At 44.5% G+C, this 27,892-nt stretch overlaps 7 protein-coding genes, 1 long non-coding RNA gene and 2 other non-coding genes across 11 annotated transcripts; 5 read left to right on the forward strand and 5 right to left on the reverse strand.

Moving 5' to 3' along the window:
* Positions 1–760: 760 nt before the first annotated feature.
* Positions 761–2,204, reverse strand: LOC6530756 (MIP18 family protein galla-1). The gene is made up of 4 exons (XM_002091610.3): positions 1,699–2,204; positions 1,523–1,635; positions 1,045–1,195; positions 761–978 (listed from the first exon to the last, which is right to left on the reverse strand). Exons 1-4 carry the CDS (start codon positions 2,009–2,011, stop codon positions 881–883), a joined length of 675 nt encoding a protein of 224 aa, XP_002091646.1. The 5' UTR covers positions 2,012–2,204; the 3' UTR covers positions 761–880.
* A 386-nt stretch (positions 2,205–2,590) lies between these two features.
* Positions 2,591–5,962, forward strand: LOC6530757 (maternal protein exuperantia). Its single transcript, XM_002091611.4, has 5 exons — positions 2,591–2,757; positions 3,027–3,203; positions 3,276–3,428; positions 3,511–4,810; positions 5,118–5,962. Exons 2-4 carry the CDS (start codon positions 3,054–3,056, stop codon positions 4,783–4,785), a joined length of 1,578 nt encoding a protein of 525 aa, XP_002091647.1. The 5' UTR covers positions 2,591–2,757; positions 3,027–3,053; the 3' UTR covers positions 4,786–4,810; positions 5,118–5,962.
* Positions 5,963–6,047: 85 nt separating this feature from the next.
* LOC6530758 (protein fem-1 homolog B) lies at positions 6,048–10,975 on the forward strand. Of its 2 annotated transcripts, XM_015197259.3 has the most exons (7): positions 7,752–7,896; positions 7,976–8,075; positions 8,386–8,668; positions 8,775–9,517; positions 9,584–9,999; positions 10,066–10,292; positions 10,350–10,975. In XM_015197259.3, exons 1-7 carry the CDS (start codon positions 7,877–7,879, stop codon positions 10,511–10,513), a joined length of 1,953 nt encoding a protein of 650 aa, XP_015052745.1. In that variant the 5' UTR covers positions 7,752–7,876; the 3' UTR covers positions 10,514–10,975. The 2 variants fall into 2 exon arrangements, with proteins under 2 accessions (XP_002091648.2, XP_015052745.1); XM_002091612.4 differs by lacking the exons at positions 7,752–7,896; positions 7,976–8,075 and adding an exon at positions 6,048–6,402.
* A 24-nt stretch (positions 10,976–10,999) lies between these two features.
* On the reverse strand, positions 11,000–12,749 carry LOC6530759. Its single transcript, XM_002091613.4, has 3 exons — positions 11,588–12,749; positions 11,171–11,389; positions 11,000–11,108 (listed from the first exon to the last, which is right to left on the reverse strand). Exons 1-3 carry the CDS (start codon positions 11,721–11,723, stop codon positions 11,014–11,016), a joined length of 450 nt encoding a protein of 149 aa, XP_002091649.1. The 5' UTR covers positions 11,724–12,749; the 3' UTR covers positions 11,000–11,013.
* Positions 12,750–12,898: 149 nt separating this feature from the next.
* LOC6530760 lies at positions 12,899–27,839 on the reverse strand. The gene is made up of 6 exons (XM_015196339.2): positions 26,808–27,839; positions 15,900–16,308; positions 14,042–15,229; positions 13,832–13,978; positions 13,681–13,766; positions 12,899–13,616 (listed from the first exon to the last, which is right to left on the reverse strand). Exons 1-6 carry the CDS (start codon positions 26,888–26,890, stop codon positions 13,034–13,036), a joined length of 2,496 nt encoding a protein of 831 aa, XP_015051825.1. The 5' UTR covers positions 26,891–27,839; the 3' UTR covers positions 12,899–13,033.
* On the forward strand, positions 15,361–15,432 carry Trnaw-cca. The gene has a single exon. It is a non-coding gene; the product is annotated as a tRNA-Trp (tRNA).
* On the reverse strand, positions 15,591–15,662 carry Trnaw-cca. The gene has a single exon. It is a non-coding gene; the product is annotated as a tRNA-Trp (tRNA).
* LOC120321232 lies at positions 16,587–17,569 on the reverse strand. Its single transcript, XR_005560824.1, has 2 exons — positions 17,484–17,569; positions 16,587–17,431 (listed from the first exon to the last, which is right to left on the reverse strand). It is a non-coding gene; the product is annotated as an uncharacterized LOC120321232 (long non-coding RNA).
* On the forward strand, positions 17,016–17,745 carry LOC6530763 (lysozyme). The gene is made up of 4 exons (XM_002091615.4): positions 17,016–17,169; positions 17,228–17,316; positions 17,388–17,451; positions 17,525–17,745. Exons 1-4 carry the CDS (start codon positions 17,016–17,018, stop codon positions 17,656–17,658), a joined length of 441 nt encoding a protein of 146 aa, XP_002091651.1. The 3' UTR covers positions 17,659–17,745.
* LOC6530764 (lysozyme c-1) lies at positions 18,343–20,304 on the forward strand. The gene is made up of 4 exons (XM_002091616.4): positions 18,343–18,489; positions 19,518–19,676; positions 19,728–19,880; positions 20,044–20,304. The coding sequence occupies exons 1-4, from the start codon at positions 18,453–18,455 to the stop codon at positions 20,232–20,234; spliced, it is 540 nt and encodes a 179-aa protein (XP_002091652.1). The 5' UTR covers positions 18,343–18,452; the 3' UTR covers positions 20,235–20,304.
* Positions 27,840–27,892: the final 53 nt, after the last annotated feature.

The raw sequence follows: 27,892 nt of genomic DNA on the forward strand, positions 1-27,892 counted from the left end.
TTTTTATTACATTTCCCTCGCTTTCTGAGAAAGCAGCACGCCTAAGGGACACGAAGGGTCTGGCCCAGCTACCATTCCGTGAATATTGGCCAGCGGTGTCATGGCAAAAAGTTCGCAGCACCAGATGGTTTTAATTGCTGGTGGGGATGTTTTTTTTTGCCTAAGTCTTTCGAAATTAGTTTAAAGCATTTGAGCGCAAAGGCAAGCAACTAATTGATATTGCTTAATATGTATGGCTTGCCGTTTGGTGGGGAGCAGCGGGGAGTAGCGGGGTGAAGCTGTGTGAGCGGAAGTGCAGTGCAATTTAACAAATGGAAAACCCCGGAAATGCAAATTGGAGCAGAAACAGCGACAGTCAGGGCAACAAAGTGCTCACTGAAACCGGAGAGTTGCAAAGAAATTAGCCGAGTCGAATGTGTGTCATGCACTCAACTTAACAGCGCCAACGACAGGTGATTGCCCTGCGTAACGCCCCAAACATTTTCCACTCTTCTGGTGCTGATAAATCCGTGTGACGTGCTCGCTTGCTTGTGCTCAACATGGCCGGTCCATCCATCGATCGGTTTTCGATTCATTCACCCGCCATGACACCGTTGTGCACACGGTTTTCTTTTGGGCCGAATGGCCGACGTCCATATCGTTCCGGCCGAATGTAAACAATGAGAGTTGTTGGGCCCCGGGAACCTTATCAGTAAACATACGCGGGAAAAAATAGATAGGACGTTGAGCAATCGATGGTGGAATCACAACGCCCCAGCGATTAACAGATTTAAAGGGCTTTAATGCTAACCACACAGTCCCTGACGCAGCTTAATAGTATACTTAATCCTAGACATTCCTCAAAAAATTCCCTATGTACAGCAAGATATGACAAAGAGAGCTACTCCTCATCCTTAATGCAGTTCTCGACCAAATTCCGCAGATTGGGGTTCTCCATGGCAGCAGCGATGCGCTCCTTGTCATTGATTTGCTTGTTAACTAGGGGAAACGTAGACATTTTAATTATAACATATGTGATAATAGTATCTAGCTTGTCTAACTTACTCTCTTCCTCGGTTTGATGGGCACCCTTTTTGATGTATATGTCTAGTTTTATGTTGTGCGGAAGTCCACGTTCTACTTTCACGCGTATACAGAGTCCAATCAGCGTGGCCAGCGAGCAATGCGGCACCGTGGGGTTAAACTCGATGCGCACCTGAAATATTTTAAAGAAATATACAAATCATTAAATGTTTCCCATACAAACGGTTTATGACAATATGTGGAGTTATCTAAACAAAAGCATGTTTAACTATGAGATTTGTAAGTCTATGAGACTTGTATGTATGAGATACATTTTAAAAGCAGTTTGAAACTGAATCGTTGTGCGTTTAAAATATTTAGGCAGAGTTCTAATTTACTAAAACAACAATTTCGATAAAAGCAACTTGTACGCAAAATAAACATCCGCTCTAATTTTAATAATGATGAAATAATGATTATGGCTTGTGTTAATGACTTGAAAATACATCGAATAACGTACAACTGAGACATTTGAGCGCGTGGGTGGCATCACAAAGATTCCATCCTCATAGACAACGTTCAGGTCCTCCAAAGAGCACGGTTTCTCCGGATCGCGAATGCCGCGCAACAGATCTGTGTAACGAAATAAGGAATTACATAACTCTGTCTGAATAAAAGTGCCATTGAATATCGAACCATAGATGGTTTCCTGCAGCTCCGTCGAACTCTTGTAGCCCAGTTCATGGAGCAGTGCGTCCTCCCCGAAGGCAATAGCCTCATCATCCATCGACATCTGGCTCGTTTTGCGCACTAACTCGTCGGCGTTCTGGCTGCGCTGGCCGCTTTTACTGATACTGGCACTGCTGCTGCTGCTGCCCGTACCGCTTCCACTTCCGCCCGTACCGCCCGCACTCCCACTATCACCGCCGCCGCATGACGACGTCACTGTTGCGACCGAACTGGCGCCGCCGTCGGATTCGGAGAGCTTGCGCTTTATGTAGGACAGCATGTTTGGCACCTGTGCGTGTTGTTATCTCGCCTGGTTTTATCTTTACCGTTGTGTTTCTCCTTTCGCGGGTGATTACAGCAGCATAGTTTGGTCACTGGGTGCCCTATACTCTGGGTAATTGTTCACTTTTTTGCTGCAAATTGTTGGAAATAAGCAATGGAAACAGCTGATTATTGTTTGTTTGCCGACCAGGGCGGCAGTGTAACAACTGTTATGCGGCCATCGATATATCGATAGTGCTATCGATGGCTCATCAACGCTGCCGCAAACATTTGAAATTTGTCAGCCCTGAGCTTCTTATCAGTTCTTCTCTGCGCTTTTGTCCAAATATTTGTTGTTTGTCCGCTAATTTCGCCGGCTAATTATTACAAAAGTTATGTCAACTTGCTGAAATACAAATTTTCATAATAGCAACGGCAAAAATATTTGTTAAAAATATTTAACCAGCACAGTGGGCATTGTGGCAAGATGTCCCCAAGTTGCAGCTGCTTAACCCATCGTACTTAAGTCAAAAAACTTCGATTAGCAGGCTGTGCATATGTCAAATTTGGGCAATTTTTCTAGGCCGTCGGATGCATTAGCAAATAGCTCATTACGTTTTAGTTAGTCGTACGAATTGTTTCTTATTTGTGAAAGCTCGTCGAACAGAAGCAAATTTCGCTTTAACCTTTTGAAAAATAAAGGAAAAAGTTCGTAAAAAGCGAAAGAGCCCATCGAAACCAACACGAAGAAGGAGTTCAATAAAGGTGAGTGCAAAAGTAAAGTGCCAAAGTGTGGTGAAAGTATCCATACATACAAAATATATATGTGAATATACATACACAACACACATGTGTGCAAAAGATGGCGCTACTGGAAGAAGACCGTTAGTTCTTCCTGAAGCTCGGGTTTAATAGACTCTCGAAAATTTATTGCCCGTCACTTCGTTGCGAAAATCTAGTGAAAGCGGTTCGCGATTTGCAAATGAAATCAGTTCCTTGATTAGTCAGCTAATTTCTTTTTTCGATTTTTCAAGATTGCTTTCCGCAGATCATATAAGAAAATGGTTGCCGATAATATCGATGCCGGAGTGGCCATTGCCGTCGCCGATCAATCCTCATCGTCTGTGGGCGTTAAGGAGGAACTGCCGGCCGGCAATTACATCCTGGTGGGCGTGGACATCGACACCACTGGACGTCGTCTAATGGATGAGGTATGTGCATAAATTACGTGCTTCCACCTGCCTATTGTTCGGTCCTAACCCCACTTGCGTTAAACCCCACAGATCGTCCAGCTGGCCGCCTATACACCCACCGACCACTTTGAGCAGTACATCATGCCATATATGAATCTGAATCCAGCTGCGCGCCAGCGCCATCAAGTTCGTGTTATTTCGATTGGCTTTTATCGTATGCTGAAGTCGATGCAGACTTACAAGGTGAGTCCAGTCCTTTAATTAGTGTAATTTCTAGTCGTAGAGCAGTGACTAAAAAAATCACGTACACATGTCGTCCTTTCAGATCATCAAATCCAAGTCTGAGATCGCTGCCCTCAAGGACTTCCTCAACTGGCTTGAGCAACTGAAGGCCAAGGCGGGTCCCAGCTCGGACGGGATTGTGCTTATTTATCATGAAGAGCGCAAGTTCATTCCCTACATGATCCTGGAGTCGTTGAAGAAGTACGGCCTGCTGGAGCGCTTCACCAAGTCGGTGAAGTCCTTTGCAAATGGCATCAACCTGGCCAAGGCTTCTATAGGCGATGCCAACGTCAAGCACTACAGTTTGCGCAAGCTTTCCAAGATCTTGTCCGGCTTCAAGGAGGACGACGCGGCTTGCTCTGCGTCCACATCCGGATCGGGATCCGGATCTAGTACGGTGTCTGATTCGGCATCGATATCTCCCAGGGAGAGCACCGTGATCGATGGAAGCGACAAGCAATCTGGCAAGAACGGCGTTCAGGTCGAACGAGAACTGTTTGATGGCAATGCCAGTGTTCGTGCCAAATTGGCCTTCGATGTGGCCCTTCAGCTGAGCAACTCGGAACGTAAGCCGGAACCGAAATGCTCGGAGGCAATGGAGAATATGTTCAATGCCATACGGCCATTTGCCAGGTTGGTGGGCTCCGATGTCCAGGAGCTGGATACGCAGAACGAGAATTTGGAGCGCCAGAACTCCTTCCGTCCGGTGTTCCTCAACTACTTTAAGACCACTCTGTACCATCGAGTGCGTGCCGTGAAGTTCCGCATTGTGCTGGCGGAGAATGGCTTCGATTTGAACACGCTAAGTGCCGTATGGGCAGACAAGGGCACCGAGGGCCTGGACATGGCCCTGCAGTCTATTGGCAGGCTGAAGAGCGAGGACAAGACTGAGCTGCTTGAGCTTCTGGACAGCTATTTTGATCCCAAGAAGACCACATTAAAGCCGGTTGTCAAGGCTAACAGCAACAACAATCGTCGCCGCAATCGTCGCGGCGCCGGCCAGTCGGCCAAGAACGCCATGTCATCCAGTTCCCGATCGGCTAGTGCCGAGTTTGGAGCAGGAGGTGACAAGTCGCGTAGTGTGTCCTCTGTGCCAGACTCCACTACCAAGACTCCATCACCAAACAAGTCTCGTACGCAGCGTAAGCGCAACTCGCGTCATAGCTTGGGGGCGACCCCTAATGGACTAAAGGGGGCGGCTGATATATCCTCCTCCGGCAAGTCTGAGCTCAACAATACCGCTCCACCTGCCGTAACCGTAACCCCGGTCGTGGCACAACCCCCACCAACACCGGTGGCCATCACGGCCTCCAACTAAAATCCAGCTCTGGTGGATCCGTAAAGTAAATACCTTATAGAGAAGCCTCTGCTATTTGCTTTGTAGATAAAGTAGTTAACGAGGACTAAGCTCTCGTGTAGATTGTTGATTAATTTTATGAATTACATACACTTGCTTGTATTTTTAATGAATTTTTTACGTATTATCAAAATGAATATCGAAAAGTAAGAAGTGAAATTATATATTTTCAATATATATTCATTTATATTAAACATTTTACAACGCTTAAGCTAATCATTGGAATCGCAGCTTTTTCACACGCTTTCAGAATATCGGGATTATGTTTCCTAACTTAAGTTTTGCTATTTCAGTATATCGAAAAATGGATGATCAAAACACAAAAAGACAAGGGCAGGAATGGATATTTAAAAAACAACACGAACTTTTTTCCTTTTTGAAGATCTAGTGCAGACAAGCTTAAAATTCCAGTGGAAGCAAATTTCCAGTGAACACAACTCGCACACACAACTCACGAGCACGTCAGTGTATCGATAGTGTGAAAGAACCGTAACTGTGACGTAAACAGTGACTGTTGAATAGTGATGACACAGCTTTAATTACCATTTTTGAAACGAGTGAATTGTTAATCGAGACGTTAGAAAACCACACTGAGCAGCATAGGGAGGATGCTGCGACCACTGTCAACTCAAGAAACTATATGCAAGAAATAATGATGGAGAAGAAGAATAAGGATACAATTAAAGAACTCGCTGCTGCGTTTAGGCATAGTTTTCCATGCGAACCGATGCACAAAGTCGCACCAAAAAGAGCGATTGGAAAAATATGATCCAAAGAAACGCCTTGATGAAAATTTTCCATTGGACAGGCCTGTCGAACCACACTATCAGAACTCTATAAATATAACCCAAGACATATCCAGGCCATGTCCAATGTAGAAAACTTTCACATTGAAGCTTAAAAAAAGGGCATGAATATACAAAATACACAAATTTAATACAGTTAAAACCGCACGCACGCACACGCACGCACGAAACATATTCTAGGGTATTGCATTGCAAAATCACAAAACGATAATAAGGGGTGGGTAATCTAATTTACTATTTCAAGCTGTATTTCATATATGTTTCATATTTACAATCAAAAAGCAAATGTAATATCTGGAAAAACGCGCGAATAAACGAACGATATTAAATAATGGTCGGCCTATCGCATAGTCACTGTTTTCCCTTTCGCAGGAGCACCGCTATGTGTGACCGTATTGCCGCCTGGCCTGGAAAGAGTGGGCCTGTGTGGGATTGCTTCCATACCTGGTGATCAGTGATCACCGATCAGTGCAACATCTTCTAGTTCCCGGCCAGAATGGAGGTCGATCCCGTCGAAGAGGCGCCTCTCGACGAGGCGCACACGTCCATATACGACGGCTATCCGCCCGATTTTGGGTACTTCAACATGGCCCACGGAATGCTGGTAGAGATCAATGAGGAGATCCGGGCCAAGTTCCCCCAAGAGCCGCGTCTGCGCTTCTCCCAGCTAAACAACCTTCACCTGGCGGCCCGCAGTGGCCAGATGTTGAGCTTCGTCGAGATCTTGAATTCGGTTAGCTGCAGGGCGGTGCAGACCCACCTGGTGAATACAGTGAGTACTCGATGGATGGAACGGCTTTTTGCGTAATTGCCCGAGTTTACTACTGCGTCATTAATGAAAATTGCCGCCGCACGTATACGTATTATTCGGTTTATATGTAAAAACAAAATCTGCTGCCGCATAGAGCGAATCTATACACGCTCCATTTGCTGTTTTTTTTTTTCTGCTTTCATTATTTACTTGGTTGGTCATTGTTTATGAGAGAGAACGAGGGAGAGTGTGAGATGGAGATCGACTGAGAGAGGGGTAGCCACATGCTTTACAGGCAACACCCGCTAACAGCAAGAACTTGATAGTAGGATCTTTTTGTAACTACCGAGCATTACAAAATTTGTACTTTCGAAACTTCATTGAACATTGTTAAACAGGACATAATAAGGATATTGGTCGAATTACTTGTATATAATAAGCAATAATTGTCAACATTTCATTGTTGTGAAACATATGTTCTTCAAAGTTTAAACACTATTGTATAAAGGCATTTTGCGAGTATCCACTGTTGTGTTTATAACTTTACTGCCTGCCAAAAAGGCAAACAAATCGCAAGCGAAATTAGTAGTATATGGTGCAAGTTTTTCAATTAATTACCGAACAATACAGATCAAAATCCTATTTAAGGCACCGAAAGTCACTGTCGCAATGAATTGGAAATCAAGTGGATGACACTCGGTCCATCTTTAACCAATTACTCAGGAATGCCGTGGCTATCTGGACACGGAATTGGCCTAGTGCCAGGCCAAATGCTTTGCAGTTTCCTGAAATCGCCAGTTTGAGATGTGCGTTTATTAATTTGTTTATTAACAAAATATTTTCAACACCTTTGCTGTTGCTTTGTAATCTAATCTAACTTTGCGGGCAAACCATAGATCCCATAAATAGTTCAATGGAGTACACTTTTATTGCATATTGTTTATGATAAGTATATGTTAAGTATTAGAAAAGATAAGTAATTGCAATGAAATGAATAATCTACTAGAGATTTTGTAGGTAATTTTATTGGAAGATCTTTTATAACAGGATTGTGTAAAATGCCCAAATTGATTTCCTTTTGATGGTCCCATTGCTTTTATTTATTTTGTATAAACTCTTTAAAATAGTAATAATGCCCAAGGACCAAGTTTTTTTGTACTGTGTAGCAGTGCGGTTGACTTGGCTTCCACCCCCACTTTTATTGTCCTATCCTCTCTCTCTGGGGCTGCAATGGATTGCAGGAATGCAGGCAAACAGCTGCGGGCGGTAAACAAACCCTCAAGGACCTCTCTCCTTGAACAGCTGTTTGCTCCTGCGCAGGATCTATCGCTGCCTCTCCTTGCGGTTCAACCCCCAAAATGCGGGAAGCGTATGCAAACTTAGGGTTGAGAATGGAATCGTGAGCCTGGCGAAGTTTTATCGAGTTTTTCGGTGCTCGGTACTCCACTGTCCAGGCAGCTGTCAGTTCTGTCAGTTAAAATTCAGATTCCAGGCCATGCACGCGGAGCTGTATCGGTAATAGATGGGTTTTTAAGCCCAAGCTCCAGCTGAAATTGATTCCGAATCAAAATGGTTTTTCACAAACTAATTGCAGCACTCGCAAGCGCTGGTATGAATCCGCTTGGCCAGGAGCAGGATTCTGGCGTGGAGCCAACGACACGCTGCCCGTGACAAACTACATCACGTATCCGGCGGTGAGTGTCCCGGGCCAGCAGTTTCTTGACCTACATCCAGATGCTGCTGTTTCGGTCCCACAACGCAGTATCCAAGTTGATGGACTTTGGCCTGCATTGCGGATTTGCCCAAGTCGAATTTCGCCCATGTAAAGCACAAAGAACAAAGACAGCGTGCATGGTCTTCCCAGAGATTTTATACCTCACGTTTATCACTTGCGACGCACTATTTTCGTCCAGCCTTGACTGTGAAACGGCTGCGCACGCACATCAAAAGTTTTCGTTTTCCTTGGCCCCTCCAACATTCTATTTTCTATATTTTCCTCGCCAGAATTTCGATCAGCCGGATGGACAATCGCTAACCCCGCTGACCATGGCCGCGATGTCGGGCAATGTGAAATTCGTCAAGACCCTGCTGTCGCACTACGATGTGGACTTGGAGCGGGAGTGCAATGTCATCTTCGACGGTATGGTGGTCTACGGAGCCACCGCCCTGTGGGTGGCTGCCGGCATGGGGCACCTGCAGATAGTCAAAATGCTCGTGCAAGCGGGAGCGGCCATCAATCACAATACCAAGGCGCAGTCGTCGCCGTTGAGAGCGGCCTGCTATGAGGGTAAGAAATAAAAATCTAACAATACGGAAGTGCTAAGAATTATGCAATTTATTTCGGATATTCACTCATAAATATTGAAATGTTATTGATGGAAATATTTCCACAGGTCGATTGGACATCGTCGAATTCCTAATTGATAATGGCGCTGACGTGAATGCCACGAATTTGTTTAACAACAACACGCTAATGATTGCCGCCTACAAGGGTCATCACTTGGTGGTAAAGACTCTACTTCAGAATGGATCGAGGGCCAATGATCAGGCTCTGTGTGGTGCCACTGCCTTGCACTATGCGGCGGAAAGCGGTCACCTGGATGTGGTGATAGCTTTGCTAGACCATGGAGCCACTTTGAAGAAGAATGAACTGGGAATCACACCCGCCTTGCAGGCTGCCGAACGTCTACATGAGGATGTCCTGGAAGCGTTCATCGAACGACCGGGACTGATGAGCCTAGAGGAGCAGATCACAGCGTTGGAGCTTCTAGGAGCCACCTATGCGAATGACAAAATCAAGTACGACGTGAATAAGGCATATTGCTATCTGCTGCGAGCTATGCAGCTACGATACAGCAATCCGCGCGGTGTTATCCGCAAAAAAGTACTGCCCACAGTGCCCGCGTACGACAATTGGTTTGAGACTGAAAACCTGCCCGAATTACATGCCATCAAACTAAATCACCACTCCATCCACATGGAGTCGTTGGCCATAAGGGAGCGCATACTGGGCCGCAATAACCCGGAGTTGCCGCAGGCAATCATTTATCGAGGTGCTGTGATGGCCGATCAGGGAAGATTTTACCAGTGTCAGGTGCTTTGGAACTACGCCATAGATCTGCGAATGCGCAATAATGTAAGTTTGCCCGTGATTCCAATACATGTTTGTATATACGATGGTTCTTTGTTTAATCTTTTCCAGGTATCGGTAGATCGGGATCTCTTACGGTTCGCCCAGCTTTTTGCTCAGATATTGCGTGTGGAGAACCACAATCTTACGTTGGATCACGTTCTGCCAGTTTTGGCCAAGTGCCAGCAAGAGATCGAGAACAATAAGTTTAAAATTAAGGAAGCCAGACCCAATACTTGCCCCAGTCTATGGCAGGATCAGAACAATCAAAACTGCATTACTGCGCTCTATCTAATCAAAATCGTTACACATTTGGCGCGACGCAAGAAGGATCAAAACATAGACGAGGCACACATCCAGCAGCTATTCCTCGTCGTACGCAAGTTCATACAGAACGACACTCGCCTGCAGGATGGACAGACATTGCTGCACATCGCAGTCAATGGAGTGATGCCCGTAGACGAGTTCTACACGAATGAACTCTGCAGGTAGGTTTCAGATTCACAAAGGGTCTTCTTTAGAATGTATGATCATATTACTCGTTTCCACCACAGATTTCCCTGCTATGCCACTGCTCTAGTTCTCGTACACTGCGGCGCCTCCGTGGTTGCAGTGGATTCGGCTCGTAACACCCCGCTACACATCCTAGTGACCAAGGTAAACACCTCACAGGATCGCCAGGCGGAGATGGGACGCATTCTGCAGCTGTTCGTGGAGGCAGGAGCCCATTTGGATGCAGTGAATGCGGCGGGGCAGACAGCGGCCACGGCCTGCAAGCTGCGTAAGTATAGCAATTGGATTCCACTTGACCGCAATGCTAAAAATGTTTGACTTGCAGCTATCTTGGCCAATCAGCTGCACGCCCATCAGAATGCCCACACCAGCCTCAAGTGCCTAGCCGCACGCTCCATTGCCACCAACAGGCTAAACTTCAAGGGTCTGATACCCACCCAACTGGAGGCCTTTATACAGATGCACAGCGTGCACAAGGTGCTGCCGTAGATAGTCAATGGCATGAGCCGCAACTGAAGTAATTAGAACTGTGAATACAATAAGCCACGTTGGAACACACTTATATATCCATATATACAAGCTTTGGTGTCTGTATGTACGATATATATCGAATTTAGCGACTTAACTTAGCCAAAAGAATGCAAAGGGAATGTTTTATTTTTTGTACACATTTTATTTAGTATATTTCTTTCTTAATTTATTTACAATTACAATCTTTAACAAATGCACACGTGGACTGACTGTTTGTTTGTAATCATTAATCATAATCATAACTATTAATCATACTTATGTAAAATCATTTTGTACATTTTTTATGTAAAACTACTATTATTCGCAGTGCAAGAGGGCGCAGGCCACCTATGTTGAATCAATCGAATTGATTATGTTTTCTAGGTGCAAATGAAATAAAAAACCAAAAACATATGTAAATCACAGCTGACCAAGACAAAATACGCATATTTACAATTTGATAATCGGGTTACCTAAGGCTATATAACAGCATCGCTGATCTTGTGGTTGTTGTGGCGCACCTGTGGATACACCTGCGGCTGGCGCATTACCTCCTCGTAGGACGGCGGAGGTGCTTTAAATACATTACATATGCTTGCTTACTGGCTGGAAATGGGGAGAAGAATATAAACTCACCATTGATCACGTAGTCCTCGTCGTGCATGTAGGCAGGATTTATCACCGCATCCGTGGGATACGTCCGCTCGATGGTGCGCTCCTCCAGCGTAGACCGTTGCGAGCGATGCGAGTAGCGCTGCAGATTCTCCGTGTTCTGGTGAAAATTGTTCATGTAGTGATCCTCGCGTTCCACATCATCGTGCTGCAACTGGATAACGTGCACAGATGGTCGACGTTCTAACCAACAAACATACAATATATAAGTCATTTCAGCTATTCCATAACAATTTTAGCTAACTGATAACGTAATGAATTAGTAGTCTCAATTATTTCGGCTAATCTGATGATGGCACTAACGATTTTCTGGCTACCAAATGCTATTGCTTTTCACACCATACCGTATTAACCGTGTAGTAAGTAAATGAAGCACCCTACCCGTATCGGCGATGGCATCGGTGTAGTTTTCGCCAAACCGAAATGGAGCGGCCAAGGACTTTTTGCACTTCAGGAACAAGACGATCAGTATCCAGCCGAGGATGAGAACCAGGTAGACAAATCCCAGCATGCTCATGTGAAGGCCGTTAATCCGACCCAGTGGGTCTGCGAGGCTGGACTTTTGCTTGACTGCTGCTCCTAGCGCTCCTCCACTGGGATGGACGAAAATCGATAAATGCTGTCACGTTGGCGTCGTCGTCGAGTGGTCATTGTTGTCGCCCGACGGCTGGCGCGGAACAACTGACCCAACTAGCCAGCCAGCTTGAAAAACGGAGCGACGCTGCCGAGGGACCGTCGCCATATCAGCGGTTGGCCACAACAGAAACAGTGCGATGGAGGACAGAGCACGGCGAACGGAAAATGGACGATGGTGGATGGGGGCATTCACAGTCCAGCTTTTTCCCTGTCAACTTTGATTTCTGGATAAGCATTAAAAATTCCGTACATGTCGATAAATTCAGCAATGATTGATAAGGAGCCACGCAGAGTACCCTGTATATATATGTACATGCGTCCATGGTGGAGTTGTTCCCCCCGGGATACATGGCTGTGGGTGTTGGATGTGGCCAGCTATGAGCTCATTTGAATGGAAATTAACTAATTCCGCTGATGGCGGCGGTTCTCTCCACCACGCATATGGATGTTCGTGCCATATATGACGTCATGGTTGTGGGGTTAATAGCCCACTTAGCATTATGCGGCCTTTTGGCTGTAACCTGCCCAAAAATAGAAGCCTGAAAAATTGCCCAACTGACCTTAGAAACCCCAATCCATTTCCAATTCCATTGCAATTGCCTTTCATTTCTCATTTCACTTTTATTTACTTGATGTTATGTTTTTCTTTCCTACTGTGTGCTTTGAATTTGTTAATAAATTATTAAAGCCTTAATTGTAAAGGGCCATGACTTACGAGTTTCATTGCTAACATAAAGGAGGCGTAACACTAAGTTAACACTACTTCTGGATGGGACGTGAAGGGTCTTCGTTTGAGGAATTAGTTACAGTAGAGGTCAAAAGCATAGGTAACCGATTCACTATAAAAATCAATTATTATTTAATTTAAATTCTAGATGAACCTAATTTAGCATCTTTGAAATAGATTTCATTAGGGATTTCACTTTACTTTAACTATTCCCTTGGCCGCAACTGTAACTATTGCTTTGATATATGGGAATTTGGGGATGCGTATCGATTAGCTTATGGCACAAGTGGGTTAGTGTGGGCCAACTATTGGGATTAGTGCAGTATGGCTTAGGTCTACGTAAATATATTTATCCATTACAACTACTCAAGAGTCGGTACAGTCGGTACTGTACTATCACATGGTTTATTGAGTGGGCAGGAGCAACATCCAGCATCCTGTTGCATCTTGATTTTGGTGCCGCCTCACAGGCTCGTCGTGGCCTGGAGCTTGAGGTAGCGCGTCCCATTCTCCGCATCCGCCAGGCGGGCTATGTGATCCGAGGCGGCGTAACAGGTGGTGGCCGTCGGAGTGCCCGGTCTGCTGTTATTGTTATTGTTGTGCATGCTGCTGCTGTTGCTGTCAATGCTATCGCCATTCCTGCCACCGCCTCCATTGCTGCCGCCAGTCTGCCGGATCCGTGTGGCTCCCCAGATCAGGACCAGCACGGAGGTGACCAGCACGCCAAGACCCAATCCGGGCAAGAAGCTCTTATTCAGCGAATCAATGACTGTGTAGCTGTGCAGCAAAGTCGATTGCTGCGTTTGTTGCGTCTGACTTCCAACCACCGAATTGAAACGGCGCTGATTCACCTGGTAATCCTCACCAGCTTCGTGCACCACCTCGGGCTTTAGCTCATTGGCGGTGTAGTAGGGACGTCGCTGGTACTGTCGGGATACGGGAACAGCACCTGGACTGCTCCTCTCCAGCTGGGTGATGTTGGAGCAGCCGATGTTCAGTTCCGCCTCGGGCTTATTCTCCTGGATCATGACCAGACAAAAGCGATAGCTACACGGGAAACGCACAACATTAGTTATTTTATGTGGTGGTTATTGGTCGGTGAAGAACTCACCTTTCGCCTATTTCCAGGGAGGAACTGTCCGGCACTATGACGCTGACTGTGTTCTGACCATTGACCACTTTGCTCTCGCAATGGATCTGCAAGGAATCACATTAAGGAATCAGACAAGACACTTGGTGTTTGGTTTATGCACACTACTTACCGGTGAGTTGTCTATTAGAATTTCGTTGATGTGCTCCTCCTTATAAACGAAGATTGCATCGCACATGTAGTCCTTTTTGCTAAGATTGAGCAGCCAGGTAAGGATCAGCCCATAGTCCGTCGAAAAGTGCAGCTCATGTAGAATAATCTGTGGTAAGGATAACAATGAGGTTAGTCAATAAAGTAAAGAGTTTAAAATAATAATACTGACCTCCTCTGACAAATCCTTGATCGGCGATGTCTGATTCGGCTTGGCCAACGTTTCCAGGTGCTGCATGATGTTGGCGTTATCCTTCTCCACGTTGTCCATGTCGCAGCTGAGCGTCTCCACGGGCACCTGGAGAAGCGGAGCTCCTTCCAACCTCGGCGGCGTCACACAGGAGGCACTCAGACTGGAATGGAGCTGCGACTCCTGCAGCCACTCGGCGAAGGGACGAATGCTGCAGTCACAGGACAGGGGATTCTCCTGCATCAGCAGGCTCTCCAGTTCCCTGGCTCCGTCCATGGCGTTTCTCGCCACAATCGAGATGTCATTGCCCGCCAATCGCAACTCCCGAAGAGATGGTAGCGGTGCTATCAAATCCGAGGTCAGTGCTCGCAGGAAGTTATGGGTAAGATCTAGCACGGTCAAACGAGACAGATGTTGCAGCGAGGCACTGGAGATGGCCACGATGCCGTTGTAGCTCAGATCCAAACTGTCCAGGGCACCCAGCCCGAAGAAGGCGTGATCCTGCAGCACATCGATCTGGTTGTGACGCAGCGAAAGGCTCACCAGTCTCGAGAAATTGGCCAAAGCCTTGTTCTGAATGCTCTTGATCAGATTCCGATTAAGATTCAAGCTCTCGAGGTTCCTCATTCCGGGCAGCGTTTGCTCACTCAGTGGTCCATTCAAGTTATTGGCCTGCAAGTCCAGTTGTCGCAGACTGAGGCACTGACTCAGAGATCTCAAGCTTTGGGCGTAGTCACCCAATCGATTCCCGCCCAGCTTCAGCACTTCCAGCTTTCGAAGATTTACAAACGTGCGCTGGGATATGCTTGATATTTGGTTGTTGCTCAGCTCCAGGTAAACCAAGCTGGTCAAACCAACAAAGTCCGCCGTGCCCAGGGCTTTGATCTTGTTATTGGCCAGATCCAAACGCTCCAAGGCGCTCAGCGTGGACAAGGCGTTCCAGGGCACGCTCATCAGTGCGTTTCCGGGCAGACCGAGTGCCTGCAGAGGTCCACGAATGCCCAGGAAGGCGGACTTGTGTACCCGCTTGATCTCTCCGGACGAGATCACTAGCCCGTGAAGCGAAACGTTGTCGAAGATTTTCGCGTCGCTCAGGAAGGTCACGTTGCGCAGGGAACAGTCCAGCAATGATATGGAGTAGGGAGAGGTACGTAGCCGGTCTGCCAGCAGCTAAGAAAGGTAATATTATGTTAGAAATACAGTTCCAAAAGCGGGTTCCTATCAATACATTACTAATATTAGTTACTTATATTAAAAGATTAGGTATTTATTAAGAGATTTTTGGAAATTAAGCCCAACTGGACTCCGTGGCGCAACGGTAGCGCGTCTGACTCCAGATCAGAAGGTTGCGTGTTCAAATCACGTCGGGGTCAAAAGTCATATATTTTACAATGCTTTCAGAAAATATCTCATGATCTAATCTATATATCTATCTTATAATAAAATGTATTGAAAATCTCATATTTTGCAGTCTTAATGTAGAAAACATAGATATTTTTTCTACAAAAAAGTAGGTTCTAAGTCTCAACTTTGACCCCGACGTGATTTGAACACGCAACCTTCTGATCTGGAGTCAGACGCGCTACCGTTGCGCCACGGAGTCAATTGAGAATTGCACCGCCTATATCCGATTTTAAATGGTTTGAGTTTGAGTATAAATCAAAAATATTATTAGAAATACTGATAAGATAGGTGCATTCGTCTCCGAAATCACAGGTAAATATACAACTATGAATTTTAAGATAGCACGTTAAATAAATCCAATACGAACTACACAATTTAACTTCAGAATTGTCTACATTGAAAAGATTAATCCAGAAAGTTGAAAAGAATCTCTTACCATCAACCCGTGCAGATCAATGTTGCAGCGAAGTGTGTGAGGCAGGTCGCATCCGCACTCGAGTTCCGCGTTCCGGGTGCCCGTGATGTTGGGGCACTTCCACTCCATGAGGGCATCGTCCACGGGCAGCGGCAGCGAGGACACCTGCTCTGCCTTGCGCTTCCTCGGCAAGCCCTTGTTCACATACTTTCCGGACGTGGACTTTGACTTTCCCCTGGCGGAAACAAGGGCGGGAACTGCAGCCGCCGAAACTACATAGGCGGTGGGCGTGGTGGGCGAGGGTATGGGAGTGGGAGTGGTGCTGGTGGTGGTAGTGGTGGTGCTGGAACTGGTGGTGCTGTCCTCTAGCAGATCCTTGAGGTCATTGGCCGCTGCCAAAGTGCACAGCAGCAAGAGCATGAGAATTGGACTGTAAGTGGAAAAATTTTCATGGAAATTAGTGGGACGAGCATTGAAAAACGAAAAACACTTGGATGCTTTACTGCCTGGCTGCCTGACTGCTGGACTGGGATGCACTTGCTCTCCTCGCACATGAACAGATCATGCGTTTTTAGGTCAAGCCGCAGTTGTCACTGACACTCTGACACACAAACACAAACACCCACACAGTGCATCTGTGTCCAGTATCCAGTGGATGCGTTTCGGGCTAAAGATTCCCATTGTTATCTCTGCAAGACAATTTGCCAATTTACAGCTTAACGCAATCAAAGCGATTTATTGAATGCACTGAGAGCTAAACTAGGCCGCTTTTTACTAATGCTTATAAAATATAAACTAATATATCTTAAGCGCACAATTATTTAGATACTTTTGAGACAGCCAAGTTAAAATTTGTACAAACATTGTTTATATTGAATGTGGCGAGTAACCCTATTGATGAGTAGCCCGCACAGTGTTTCCATGTCACCAGACCACTCCCGAATGTCTCAGAAGAAAACAAAAGCTGCGTGCGAGGCTTTAAAAACCCAGATTTCGGGCGCTACGCATCCAGTGCCGTAGAAATAATTCCGCAGCAAAGTGCCCAGTGCTCGCAGTTGCCGCGGAGGGAAGCGCTTCTAAAATCTCTCAAAAGGATTAGCAGTGGTCTCTATTAGTCCAAATCCCTCCCAAACCAACATGGCCAGTCACTTGCCCAAAGGTGGTGCGCTCGTCCTGGTGCTCAATCTTCTCCTGCTTTCGCAGTGGGAGACCGAGTCCAAGCTGCTGACACGTTGCCAATTGGCCAAGGAGTTGTTGCGTCATGACTTTCCCCGCAGCTATCTTTCGAACTGTAAGTAAATGTATCTCAAATGGATCCATTCAATGGATATTTTTCCAATTCCCCAAAGGGGTTTGCCTGGTGGAAGCGGAGAGTGGACGCAGTACATCCAAATCCATGCAGCTGCCCAACCAGAGCGTAAGCTATGGACTCTTCCAGGTGGGTCAACGCAAGTTTCTTATCAAATAGACAAATTTTAGAGCCCTCAACGCTAATCCGCAATTTCGCAGATTAACAGCAAAAACTGGTGTCGCAAAGGTCGTCGTGGAGGAATCTGCAACATCAAATGCGAAGGTAAGTCCGCATTCCACAAAACATCTACATACAGTGTGCAGATAACTGTGGTTTCCTCTCCCGTCGGCTGTAGAGTTCCTTAATGATGAGATCTCGGATGATTCACGATGTGCCATGCAGATCTTCAACCGCCATGGATTTCAGGCCTGGCCCGGATGGATGAGCAAATGTCGTGGGCGCACGCTGCCCGATGTCTCGCGATGCTAGGACTGCACTTCGACTCGCTCTTAGGCTTAACTAACTCTACTCATAGCTGCTAAATGTTCACATAAAGCCTAAGTTAATTCATTTGAATAAGGTGTATTTATTTTCCGGATCGCGTGATGAAAGCATTTCCAGGAATTCCCGCTATCAGCTGCAACACGATGCTATCGCACAATTGTGTTTTTCCCCCCTGTTTTAATCAATCACCTTTGGCAATATTCAAATATTAAATGGAATATTCGTTTTATAGGTGTATAACAGGAATGGGAGAAATTTTATAATAATATTTACTGAAAAACTGTGGTATCCCTATTTGTTTTAAGAGTTCTTGTTCATAAATATCGTTTGCTTTTTTAATTTCCTCTAAATCTTAAAGTAAACATAGTAGCTAGCTACTATGACTGGAATTCCGCGCAGGTATAAAATAAGTTTGGATCATTGAACTCAGGCTTCTTCGATCGATGTATACTTTCATTCACAATCATTACAAAGGGTTTGGGAGTTACCGAAATCGCTCTCTGATTCTTGATTTGTCAGAGAGTTCAGGTGGCATATCAACCGTGACAAGCGAGCACCTTATCAGCATTATCAGGTTGACGAGCAAATTCATTCGCCTGTTTTTGGCGCTCTGCGATCGGCGTTTTCGGGAGAGAACTACCTCGACTCGAAAGCGAACTGAGGCGCAATTGTATCTGAGAAATACTTGGGCGTTCAGTACTTAAACTCGGGTCAGCAGCGTCGCACCGGCGGGCTAGCTTCTCATCGGATCCGATCGGGTGTGCAAATCATACATACACATGTGTTTGACAGCACGCCATCCCAAAACGAAACACGGTAAGAAGACTCAGATAGAGATACAAATACAGATACGGATACAGATACTAGTGCTCCCATCACAAACTCGTTTCCTGCTGCCGAGAACTCTGTTGTTCTGCGTTAATTAGGTAAACAAAGTAAGCAAACTGTTTGCTGAAGTAAAAGTGTTTTGCCAGAGGAAGTAACTCGAACTAATTATTACATTTGCATGCATGAAATCACAATAAAAAGTGAAACGTGTACAGTGGGTTTCCTATATGAAGAAGGCTGCAAAACTTCGTTGTATTTATTTCGGTTTTTTTTTGGTTCTGGGTAACCTTGACTAGTTTTACTGTTTTAAATAAATCATACTTTTTATCATCTACATGACTTGACTTACACGTAAACAACATGCATAGCAAAAAAGTTCATTAAAATAAATACTGATTTTTTTATTATTACTCAAATTAAACAAGAAATGATAATATAAATATGATTCCCATGAAGATTAACACAACAAGCAAACTAAAACATTTGATAACTGAATATGTATAAGCTTTATAAATCTGTTTTACGTAAGCAAACGTAATAGACATGTCTTAAGATAGAATGACTGAAATATATATGTATACACCGATAAAGAAGTATAAAGATGCAAAAACAGTCAAGGCTTTGAAATCGGGTGGGAGTAAACAAATGATAATATATGATGATCATTTGTGAGTGCTCATTATTATACATAATACTGTTTGGTGTTAAATAGAAGAATTACCATCGGAAACTGTGAAAAGCTGTAGAACTGTAAAAGCATCTCGACTAAATATGACAGCTGGCCATTGATATTTCAACACTTTCAAAGATTGTTAAATAATCAAAGCAAAATCAGGTACATACGAGTATAGCTTTGAAATGGTAAGTGCGTATATAAAAGCAATTGATTTATACAAACAGCAGAACTCTTTGAACTGTTTGGGTGAAGAGTTAAGTATGTCCATAAATAATGAGGATCGTACATAAAACGCAGCCAACTACCCTACAATGCAATCGATGTTGTCTTCTCCTTTTAGATATGTTAAACATGAAAACTCCTTGTTTATGGATAGTAACAGTGCTGATCCTACTGCAGCTGGGAATTGAGCAAGTGGAATCCAAAAAGTATCAGCGCTGCGAGCTAACGCGAGTTCTGGTGGAGAACTACAACTTCGACAAGACTTTCCTTTCCAACTGTAAGTGATTTCCAAGACGAAACCCAGTGAATTATGGATGATTTATGTCAGGGATCTGTCTGGTGGAACACGAAAGTAACCTGGACACCACAAAAGTGACGAAAAAGGGCAACGAAAGCAAGAACTATGGGCTCTTTCAAATCAACAGCAAGGATTATTGCTCCGAAGGACGAAAAGGAGGGCAGTGCAACCAGAAATGTGAAGGTGAGATTACTTTATAGCAACTTAATAATTGAATTTTTAAGCAGCAGAAAGCAATACCAAATTTTGATTTAGTTACCCTATTTAAGTCATAAACTGCATTATACTTCTGAATATTGGTCCTTGTTTCCTACAAGAAGCTCACTAATCCCCCGCTTTTTGGCAGACTTTTCCAATGATGACATAAGCGACGACATCGCCTGCGCCAGAATGATCCAGGAACGGGAGGGCTTCAAGTACTGGAAGGGCTGGGATCGCTTCTGCCGCAATCCGCAGAATCTGCCCAATCTGCGCGTGGCTTGCAACCTGCGCAGCCTGTCTCCAGTGCGATCAGCTCGTGGATTCATCACGGGCTGAACACCTATTCCTATGTGCTACTTGAACTTAAACGAATTGTGTACATGTACATAAATGCTTTGCATAATTGTTCGGTCGGAGTTGCATTTCTTGGCTGATGCCCACACAGGGAGCTCGGATCGGAGACTGAGGGCTACCAAGTGGGCGACCTGGCATTTTGTTTGGGCGTTGGGATCTTGATGGCACTTTCCAATGACATCTGCGACTGCAACTGGGTGGTAATTGATAGTCTAGAGCTGCAGTGCAACACGATACCATGCCTATGTATGTACTATATACCATTCAAAGTCAATCATATCAAGTAGGGTTCTCGCCACTGCCCGGCGAACAATATCATTTTGCATTTCCGCTCAACAAAAGGCGGCGTTTCCGTTTCTGGCCAACAATTGCCAACGCACCGCAGGGTATCAGCATCGGATCATCAGGGAACCGTGCAAAGCCCAGGGCAAACAATAACAGGTGGAGGCTCAAAAATCAGAGCGTAACTTTGTACCACAATGGCCAAATATAACCAGAGGAAACACTGGCTCGCCGGTTCCATTAGAATGCGCTTTGCATATGTACGTGGTCAACATAAATCCGAGTTTTGCCGCTTTAATCACACACCGAAAACAATAATCGGGATATTATATTCGTAATGTGCAAGTAAATGGGAAATACTTGTCCTCAAATGGGTTTTACCAAGTAATAAAGGTATACTTGTCTACATGATTTAATATATGTATATTATCTTGGTTGTTCGTTATACTTGACTTCTTTGTGTGTAGTAAACAGAAGATAAATATTTCTTTCTGTGCAGCGACAGCAAGTCAAGTGTTGTGTTGACCATTGCGTATACACCGGCAACATCCTCAACAATAAAAATATTTTAAAATGCAGCTCAGCACAACTCCACCTCTGTCACGCTAACTGGTCAACGATTCGAAACGTTTGAGTGCCTTTAATTTCCGCTGTCCCTACCCCTCTCCTCCCCCTCCCGCCAGTCAGATTCTGTTGGTTTCCTATCCGTCCTCAGTGTGGCTAATTATGCATAAAATGCCACGCCCCCCACACCGCCCACCTCCCTGCCATGATCGTGGAACCCGGAGATCCCATCGCGCTGACCTGTCGCCAGTGACTCAGCAGGAGCATTTGGGCACTGCCGCGGATCAAAACACATCCCATATCCGTCTGCCGAGATTCACGGGCCAACTAGCCGTCTGTTTGGCTTCATACTTAGCACGGACTCGCTAATCAAGCCGCCACAACTAGTGGAGCCCCTGCGACACCTTCTCCACCTCCATGTGTGCAGACTGTAGACGCCAGTTCGGGTTGATTGTTCATTTGGACCCAGAGCTGCCAGCTCCCACACATCCGCAACGCCTGCCAGCTGTAGGCGAATTTGAAATGCACTCTAAGAATCAATCGGGTTAGCTTGCCACTAATTTTTGATTGGGCTAAGTTGCATAAGTGGCATTAAGCATAAGCATATTAGAGCAGAATCCAATTTTTGGTAAGCAACATTATGGCATAATTTAATGCCAAGCCACCATTCTAGCTGAGAAACCCGGTCGGCTGCGAGCTCGAAATCTGCGCTGGTTGCTGTGTAGGCGCTCGGTTCATAGCGCCATCGTCATCAACATGGCCATTATCATCATCAAAGGCCCAAAACAGAGAGCTGAGCACCAGGAACAACTGAAATGCGGCAAGAGCCAGACCCAAAACTGACTGAAATTAAGGCACGTCAACGGAAATAAACCCTCTGGTATACACATAAGATGCTATAATGTGTATGCTATATGGTTTATGGTATGGTATATGGGTGTAAGCACGGCCAAATGGTTGGAAATGGATTGCGTTGGTAACGGCATTGCAACGTTTTCTGTGGAACGGAACGCCTGTGCTGCCGGATGATGCTGCATGAAGATCGAGAGATACAGCCATATGATAATGATGCCGCGAAATGGGTGTGTGTGCAGCTGACTCTGAAAACTTGGCGCAAACTTCGGAACTGATTGGAAATCTCAGTCATTTGCTGGCCGCGGATCGTAACAAAAAACGATTCTTATTTATTTTGCACATAATTTGTGGCTTAACTGGCACAGCAGCAATGTTATTATTTTGTTTCTTGTATTTATTGTATGTATTATGGAGAGAGGTACCATTGCCAAACATTTTTCAGCTCCCAAAATGGCCAAAACATGCGATAAGCCAGCGAACAATTAAAAACGCGTTTTTCGTTAACTCGCCTTCTTTGGCAATAGATGGGAAAAAAAACTAGAAAAAAGATTTTCAGTAATTGTAGGTAGGTGGATAACGAATGTTGGTTGCTCTTTGTTCTTCGTAGTTAATTATACGAGTAAATGTTGATAAAAAAAATATAATAATCAATTTGGTTTTTATTAGCTGATGGATATCTTGCAAATTTTCAAGTTTCAAACATTCAAATTGGGAAAATGCATCGTAGAGCATTATTTATATTTATATTTTTGATATAATTTTTTTTTCGGTGCAGCAAAAAGTTTGACGACAGCTGCACTTGTGTTGCCTAATTATTTATTCGTTAAATATTTTATTTTTTAAGACTCTTTAACCGCAAACGAGCGAGCAGAAAAACAGCAGCAGCAACTGTTGCGGCCAGCAAATTGGGCAACATGTAGCTAATCATAATGACAGCAACATGTTGCATAGGCCAAAGGCGAAATTAGTAATTTGCTATTTTATTTTATTTTTATTTCTTTCCTATTTTATTTCGGCTTGGTTTGGGGCATATTGAATATCAACCTGCTGGGGCATTGTTCGAGTGTTGAAAGCGCATCGAAATGAGGCACACACTGAATGAGTGTGGTATGTGTGTGGCAAATGAAATTTATGCCTAGCATGAAAATAGTAAAAGTTGCTGCAAAAGCCAGCCAAAGGTCAAAATGTCACGCAAAAGTGGCAGCCACAGACGTGAGGTCTAAATAAATGAAAGAAATAAAATTGGAAAACCGAAACAGCTGCTTTTGAAACTGAAGTAGCCACACTAGCAACAACAATTGTGGTCTGCCTGGTATTTAGCATGCCGAAAAAGGGAAAAATGAGTAGGCACAAAAGGACAGGAAACAGAAAACTCAAATTGTGTGGAGAAGCCCGCAAAAGGGATTTAATTGTGATGCATATCCTGGTACCCTGGTACCCTGTTCCCAAATCCCATTCCCCTTTTAAGGACCCTGAAACGAGTCCCTAAATGACTAAAGAGTCCAGCGTGTCTCTATTAAGACGGAAACGGATGCTGTTGGCATTCGAACGAGGATCTCAAATATCAAGTTTCCATTCTTAATTATGAGTCAATATTCGAATAATTGCACTCAAAGCTTTATCAGCCTTTTTATTTCTGTTTATTTGACATTCGTTTCATGCGGTGGCAAAAGCTGTCTGCTTCTAATCTGCTATAGATAATTATAAAGTGAGGCTTATATATATATTTATATATATTATTACTTGCGCTGGCCGTTTAAATTCGTGTACATAATAGCTAATAAATCATTAAAGAAATAAATTTTTAGAAAGCAAAAATTTATAAAAATAGTACTTTTTCCCCACTGAACCCCATTCGAAATTAGTTGAAGCACCAACAGCCTAAACAAATGTTTTCCTCCAGCAACATCTGTCTTAATGTGGGCTCTCTGGTATTTTCAAATAGCTGGTAATATTGTCAAAGCGAACTGCAAATCACAGGTCTGACAAACTTGTTTCAGTTGTAAGCGACAAAAAACAAGAAGGCAGGGGGCTAACAAAAGCAACAAATCCGAGAAATAAAATTAGTGAGTATTATTTTTTAAGAGTGGGCCGACGACAAGTAAACGGAAACGTGTGGGTGGCTGGCTGTTTGGCTGGTTGGCTGTCGTCTCTGGTTTTGGCTTTTTTTTTGCCGTTTTAGCCTTTGTTTGTCGAGCTGCCTGTGCTGGGCAAATTACTTTTTAATTGAACACACACGTGGGTAGCTGTTCGTCCAAGTGCCGAGACTCGAACAATTAACCAAATCGCGGACAAAGTAACCAATAAGTGACAGCAGTCGCTGCAACTTGATTTTTTTGTTCGGCCAGATGAGGCCAATATGTGTAATAAAATAAAATGCTTAACAATAAAATAATATGGGTAATCCGTCGGTGGAAGAACAGTTGGCTGATCCGATCCAAACCGATCCGAGTCAAAGCGAAGCAAGCCGATTTCCCCTGGGGCAAGGTAAACAAACCATTCGGAATGGCTTAAGCCGGGTTTTGTTCGCTTGCATTTTTATTTTATTTACCAAATCTTGCACTTTATGGCCCTCGCAGCCTGCGTCTGAACATGAACATGAATGAACTTGGGACAGGCTGTGTTTAATTTAAATTAAATTGGATTTTTCGTTGCCTGTTCTGGTCCAAAATGTTTTTAAATCCGAGTATGCCTGTTTTTTTCGTCTTTTTTTTTCTTTTTTGGTTTGTATGCCATTTGCATATGAATATGGCCGACGGCAGCCGCTGCGAACAACTAAAAGCAATTTGAGCTCAAAATTTATGGACATTGTTTGGGTTCTGGTCCGTTCGCTCCTGCAGCTCATTTCACTTGCCTGTGGGTCATTTACTTAATGCTTATGAGAGCATTTATATATTCTTAAACGTGAAACGATCAGCATACCATACCATACCATCATCAGAAAGGACGGGAAGAAATCATTAAGTTCAAATTCATATTGCTTCAAAGTGAAGCACCAAGAATTACGCAGCCAATTTTAATTTAATGTGATTTAATTAGATTTAATTATAGCAAACAAGTCTGCGGTTTTGTACATAATTTACATTATGTGCAAGCGAAACTTAATTCAATCAAAAATATAAATAGGTATAAATACTACGTACGTGCCACCCAAAGCCTGGGCCTCTTTTGTAACTTTCCTCGTAATTCCCCCGAAAAACTCCACATCCGAGACAACAACGTACCTAAGAAACCAAGTTCACAGCCCACGCAAACCTCAGAAAGCCAGTTGAGACACGAGGAGGCCGCCAACGCCAATGCTAAATCGACTGTTAATTGCGACATTTCGAAAGCCGTGACAAGTCGAGCCAAAACACACAGACTTTTGGAGACAGTAATCCAATAAAATGGAAATCGCTGCTGGCGTGATTTTAAAACTGAATGAAAATGTTTGGGGAAAATATTGAAAGAGAAGAAAGCGGACATGTCATGAAAATGAGCTTGAAATAAACTAAATTAAACATATTATGCGACATCAGTTGGCTGATAGATACCGCCGGAGATCTTGGTCTAGCCCACACCAAGAGCTGCCCACACACGAATGCAAATGCCAGACAGACCGAAGTTGTATGGCAAGAAATTGCTCGGATGCTGCGGAGGAGTATGCTAAGTGAATGGCTGTATAAGTTATGCATGCACTGCTAAAAAAAACCAGCAAAACCCTTAGATCCTAACATACATTCTTAGTCAGCAGAGCATCATCATCTCTTTCCCTTGTCTGCTGCTGCAGATGTGTGGACCCAAAAACATTAGCTCATTGGATCGTCAGATGACAGCGACACACTTTGAGCACAAAAAGTAAGTGGGCAGTAGGCAGCTGTCGTTGCGCTCCCATTGCCAAATTTGGCAACTGGTTGTGGAGCAACAGCACCAGCAGCAGCAGCAAGTAAGTAGCACAAATGTCTCTTATTTTATCTCTTTTCCTTGGCTATATATATATATAAAGATATGTACATACATTTGTTGTCCCGCATCAAGCGGTCGCCCACGGTTGGCGAAACAAAAGACTTAGGCAACGAACTTGCCATGTCAAGCCAAGAAGAACAGAAACCGAGTGTGTGGATTCCAAAGCCCAAGCCAGGCGGCTAATGAGCCGCATGTAAAGCAGTAAAAAATTATATAAACATTAATTATGAGCAATCTTTTTTTGTCTTTCCTCCGCTTTCGTTATTATTGTGGGCGTTCGAAAATGAAATGTAAATAAAAAAGTATTTTCCTTTGCCCATTTCATTGTCGCCGTAAGTTGATCGCGAGCATCCAGAGGTGCCCGCTGTGAAAATGATGAGTTATATAAAATTAGAAGAGGTTGGAGAAGCAACAACAAAGCGCTAATTGCGCGTAAACTGAGCGGGGAAAACAGTGGAGCCTCCGTGTGTGGGTTTCCTCGATTGTCTCTTTCCTCTCGAGCTCTCAAAATGCGTGGGCTTCTCAGGTGAATTGAGAAAACATTAGCCCGTGAAGTTAGACGAAATTTGAGACTAACGCACACAACGGAAGTGCCATGCGTTGGGCGGCGTTAAATGACTTTTGAGCTGATCGAAATCATTATATCTCTGATTTTTAATACGAGTTTATTATGAGCCCGCAGCTGAATCAAGTTCACGATTAGCGTGCGTTCGAGTCCGCTGCTATTATTAGATTAAAAGGTGCTAATTTCTGTTAGAGAGAGTTTAAAAATTCGCCACAAAGTAATATGGTATTCAGACCAGACCACTTTGATTTCTATCGCATAAATCGTTGTGGGCGTCTATTCGGGGCGACATAAATGTTTATTTGCCATCAAATTAACGCAGAGACCAGCGAAAAGACACTCACCTAAGCTTTGGCCGCATTATGGGCGAGGTCCTCTTTATCAGCGTGCGAAACTTAAACAGAGCGTTGGTGCCGGCAGCGTTCATAGAACAATAAACCGCATTAACCTGGCCGGGGCAACGTTTCCGTTTTCTACCTGATAACCGACGGACCCGTCTCGCCCTGTGCTCCAGAACGTTTGTGCTGAACTCAAAATGCGATAAAGATCTTTACGGTGCACTGACGACAATGCGATCGGTGGGCCGTCAGTTGACACCGCTGGAGTTCGGGCTCAAGCTGGACTTGCCGCTCACACAAACACACTCGCGCACACACGAAATTAAAATTTCATTCATGAAAAACGACTGCAAAGGGACTGCAGGCAGGTATGTACGAATGTACGTATGTATTTATAGGTAACAATCAACAGAAAGAACCGGAAACGGATGCGTTGTTTGTCTTGCCCCCCGCCAGGATTCCCAGAGTTTTAGGCGACTGGGACAGGGACGATGATGATGATGACGAACAGGTAGCGCTTGGCAAGTAATTTCAATACCACCGACCGACGTCACCAACGACCACTTGAGTATTTGGTTAAATTAGCATTTTCACAGAGCCGTACTGCTCTTCGAGTTGCATGCGGCAAGCACAGAAATGGTAGGAGCAATCAACAGCCACGAACTGGTCCCGACGACGTCTGAAACTCGACTGAGCGGCCTACGCTCAGGTAAGGCAGGTCGAGCCGACAACAGAATGATTTCATATGCGTTTTCCTCTCTCCGCTTCTCGTTTTTGTTTTTTTTTTGTTGTTCGTCTGGGTGTTGTGTTTGCCTTCGCAGTCAGTTCATTCACAAATACTGGTCCGATGAATGGATTGCCGCCTCCGCCTCTGCATCTACATCCGAATTGTGTGGGCAGGCACAAGGCATCAGGAATCGAGCATCGGGCATGAGACATCATGCATCGGGCATTGTCGAATCAAACATGGCTCGGTACTCTTTTTCGGCTCGCCAAAGATCGCATACCGTGCTGTTGCTGGCCTAACCCAAATAATAGCCACTAAGCGAGCATTTCTTAGCTGGAAAATAAATCAAGCAGTGGGGAAAAAG

This window comes from Drosophila yakuba, chromosome 2R (genome assembly GCF_016746365.2).
Source record: "Drosophila yakuba strain Tai18E2 chromosome 2R, Prin_Dyak_Tai18E2_2.1, whole genome shotgun sequence".
In the NCBI taxonomy this organism is placed as follows: domain Eukaryota; kingdom Metazoa; phylum Arthropoda; class Insecta; order Diptera; family Drosophilidae; genus Drosophila; species Drosophila yakuba.

Excerpts from the sequence above, each read along its gene's own strand:
- LOC6530757 (XM_002091611.4), top strand. The coding sequence starts at position 3,054 with ATGGTTGCCGATAATATCGATGCCGGAGTGGCCATTGCCGTCGCCGAT. Across the intron at positions 3,204-3,275 it reads GACGTCGTCTAATGGATGAG|ATCGTCCAGCTGGCCGCCTA; the intron begins GTATGTGCATAA and ends TAAACCCCACAG. Across the intron at positions 3,429-3,510 it reads AGTCGATGCAGACTTACAAG|ATCATCAAATCCAAGTCTGA; the intron begins GTGAGTCCAGTC and ends TCGTCCTTTCAG.
- LOC6530760 (XM_015196339.2), bottom strand. The coding sequence starts at position 26,890 with ATGAACGCTGCCGGCACCAACGCTCTGTTTAAGTTTCGCACGCTGATA. Across the intron at positions 13,767-13,831 it reads TTCTAATAGACAACTCACCG|ATCCATTGCGAGAGCAAAGT; the intron begins GTAAGTAGTGTG and ends GATTCCTTGCAG. Across the intron at positions 13,617-13,680 it reads TCCCTGGAAATAGGCGAAAG|CTATCGCTTTTGTCTGGTCA; the intron begins GTGAGTTCTTCA and ends TTTCCCGTGTAG.
- LOC6530759 (XM_002091613.4), bottom strand. The coding sequence starts at position 11,723 with ATGAGCATGCTGGGATTTGTCTACCTGGTTCTCATCCTCGGCTGGATA. Across the intron at positions 11,390-11,587 it reads CGATGCCATCGCCGATACGG|AACGTCGACCATCTGTGCAC; the intron begins GTAGGGTGCTTC and ends TTTGTTGGTTAG. Across the intron at positions 11,109-11,170 it reads CGAGGACTACGTGATCAATG|CACCTCCGCCGTCCTACGAG; the intron begins GTGAGTTTATAT and ends ATGTATTTAAAG.
- LOC6530756 (XM_002091610.3), bottom strand. The coding sequence starts at position 2,011 with ATGCTGTCCTACATAAAGCGCAAGCTCTCCGAATCCGACGGCGGCGCC. Across the intron at positions 1,636-1,698 it reads GCTGCAGGAAACCATCTATG|ATCTGTTGCGCGGCATTCGC; the intron begins GTTCGATATTCA and ends TTCGTTACACAG. Across the intron at positions 979-1,044 it reads CCATCAAACCGAGGAAGAGA|TTAACAAGCAAATCAATGAC; the intron begins GTAAGTTAGACA and ends CGTTTCCCCTAG.
- LOC6530764 (XM_002091616.4), top strand. The coding sequence starts at position 18,453 with ATGTGTTTGACAGCACGCCATCCCAAAACGAAACACG. Across the intron at positions 19,677-19,727 it reads CAAGACTTTCCTTTCCAACT|GGATCTGTCTGGTGGAACAC; the intron begins GTAAGTGATTTC and ends GATTTATGTCAG. Across the intron at positions 19,881-20,043 it reads GTGCAACCAGAAATGTGAAG|ACTTTTCCAATGATGACATA; the intron begins GTGAGATTACTT and ends GCTTTTTGGCAG.
- LOC6530758 (XM_002091612.4), top strand. The coding sequence starts at position 6,127 with ATGGAGGTCGATCCCGTCGAAGAGGCGCCTCTCGACGAGGCGCACACG. Across the intron at positions 10,000-10,065 it reads TACACGAATGAACTCTGCAG|ATTTCCCTGCTATGCCACTG; the intron begins GTAGGTTTCAGA and ends TTTCCACCACAG. Across the intron at positions 10,293-10,349 it reads GGCCACGGCCTGCAAGCTGC|CTATCTTGGCCAATCAGCTG; the intron begins GTAAGTATAGCA and ends TTTGACTTGCAG.
- LOC6530763 (XM_002091615.4), top strand. The coding sequence starts at position 17,016 with ATGGCCAGTCACTTGCCCAAAGGTGGTGCGCTCGTCCTGGTGCTCAAT. Across the intron at positions 17,170-17,227 it reads CCGCAGCTATCTTTCGAACT|GGGTTTGCCTGGTGGAAGCG; the intron begins GTAAGTAAATGT and ends AATTCCCCAAAG. Across the intron at positions 17,317-17,387 it reads TAAGCTATGGACTCTTCCAG|ATTAACAGCAAAAACTGGTG; the intron begins GTGGGTCAACGC and ends GCAATTTCGCAG.